The sequence below is a fragment of the Octodon degus genome, unplaced genomic scaffold (genome assembly GCF_000260255.1).
Source record: "Octodon degus isolate 3935 unplaced genomic scaffold, OctDeg1.0 scaffold00023, whole genome shotgun sequence".
Lineage (NCBI taxonomy): Eukaryota > Metazoa > Chordata > Mammalia > Rodentia > Octodontidae > Octodon > Octodon degus.
In genome coordinates this window covers 405,031-406,849 of record NW_004524599.1, presented here as the reverse complement: position 1 = coordinate 406,849, position 1,819 = coordinate 405,031, and the positions used below count along the sequence as shown (strand labels likewise).

General features: G+C 36.2%; 1 protein-coding gene across 3 annotated transcripts in view; it reads left to right on the top strand.

The window, feature by feature from the left end:
* Positions 1-1,819, top strand: part of Rnf144b (ring finger protein 144B) — a 226,431-nt gene that overhangs the window by 195,654 nt on the left and 28,958 nt on the right. For all 3 annotated transcript variants that reach the window (XM_023712085.1, XM_004628328.2, XM_023712086.1), the window contains exon 4: positions 794-854. In XM_023712085.1, coding sequence (XP_023567853.1) covers positions 794-854 — 61 coding nt within the window. The remainder of the gene's footprint in view (positions 1-793; positions 855-1,819) is intronic.

Sequence of the window (1,819 nt, the reverse complement as noted above, 5' to 3'; positions counted from 1 at the left end):
TACTATCAATACTATCAATTTTGATTCCAAATTATTATATTCTATAATAGTCAAAGCAAAGACTATTTCCTCTATTACCCTTTTAGGGTCTGGAAGGCTAATATCAAATCCATTTATTTTCTCAGCTATAAATCCCTTAAGCAGTGTCAGTGTACTTATACTTTGACATCAATAGAACTAATATTGTTAAAATACTAGCTGAAGATCATTTAGCTGTTTTATATCTGCCTTTGAAGTATAATTTAGAATGATTAATCTAAAATGTCACTTAACTATGAATCATTTTTCTTTACTGGTAAACCTTTGGTTCATTTTACTATGTAAAATGGAAAATAAGAGTCTAGCCACAGGGAATGTCTTAGGCTTTTCTTTTTTATCAGGATCTCAAATGGCAATGTGTGACAGCTAAGACTGCCATGAAGACATTTTATATTGTTTAGAAGTTGCTATTTCCTAAGTGACAAATGAAGTTTTCCTAATTCCTGAGGCACTGTCTACTTGACCTTAGCTTTTAAGGGTCCAAAGTAGAACTACAGTCTACATTTTTAGAATGAATACACAAAGAAAGAAGAGCATCTTTTATGAGTATTCCCAACTTGGGAAGTCCAAATAATAGAATTCAGCCATCTAGTCTTGGTAGCTGCTTGAGAACTTCTGCAGTGTGGGAAGTACGGAAAAGGAAGCTTACAAAGAGCTGGTAGAGGGAGAACGCAGTGAGGAAAGTCATAGAGGGCTGGCAACTCAGGGGCCACCAACGGCTGGAATCTCATCTCTCTGATGTCTCTGGTTTCAGATTGCCTGCTTGGTACCTGTGGATCAGTTTCAGCTCTATCAGCGGTTAAAATTTGAACGAGGTATGCACTCTTCTTTTTATCCTGGTGGCGAATGTGGTTTTACATATGTCATCCTTATGGAGCATTAAGGCAGCTGTGGGCTGCTGGAAAAGCCACAAGGGGACTCCGAAGGGAAAACTGTAATTGCAACCTGCACTTGTAACTCTGAGACACCGTGGGGGTGGGGATGCAGACTAGCAGGAAGTAGAACTTTCCTTATGTTGCTTGCTTTGTGTGTTTAATTTGGCTTATGTGAGAAAGGTACTGCAGAACTTAAGTGGTTTGATTACCATAATACAAAAGAAAGTAATTCTTAAAATGAATTTTAGCAAGTTTCCCACTCTTAAAAATTACTTAGTAAATAAAATCCAAAAGGGCAGAGAGATATTGTGAAAAAGCAGAAACTGCCCAAAAGGGAAGAACAACTGAGATGGGGAAAGGAGGAAAGAAAGAAAGAAGAGAAGGAATATATATATATATTCCTTCCAAGTATCAGTCCAGGGACAATATATATATATATATATCCACACACAAGATAGCTAAGATAATCGTGCTACTAATTTCTATTATTTATACTGAGAATCAAACTCAGGACCAGGCCCTGTGCCACTGAGCTATGTCCCTGGCTACTATTGATTCATTGAAAGGGACAGTTAAAGCCTAATTGTTTGATCATTTTTGCATGCCTGTATCTGGTAAACTGAACAACTACTTGGAAGATAGCAATACACATATAACAACCATTGTTTATTTCTTATGACCTTGTTTTGAGAGTATATGTCTTTTTCTTGTCTTTAACATAGAAAAATTAACCAGTTCAAACATTGTATTGCTCTTTATAATATTTACTGATTATTTGGCATCATAGTGATGGCTGCATTTGGCTGTTACCATTCTAATGTGATTTAGGTTTTGGACTAATTTTCTTTGGGACTTTGAGTTTGGAGTAGCTTTTCCACTTATACTCATTTATCTATAGGAATTGC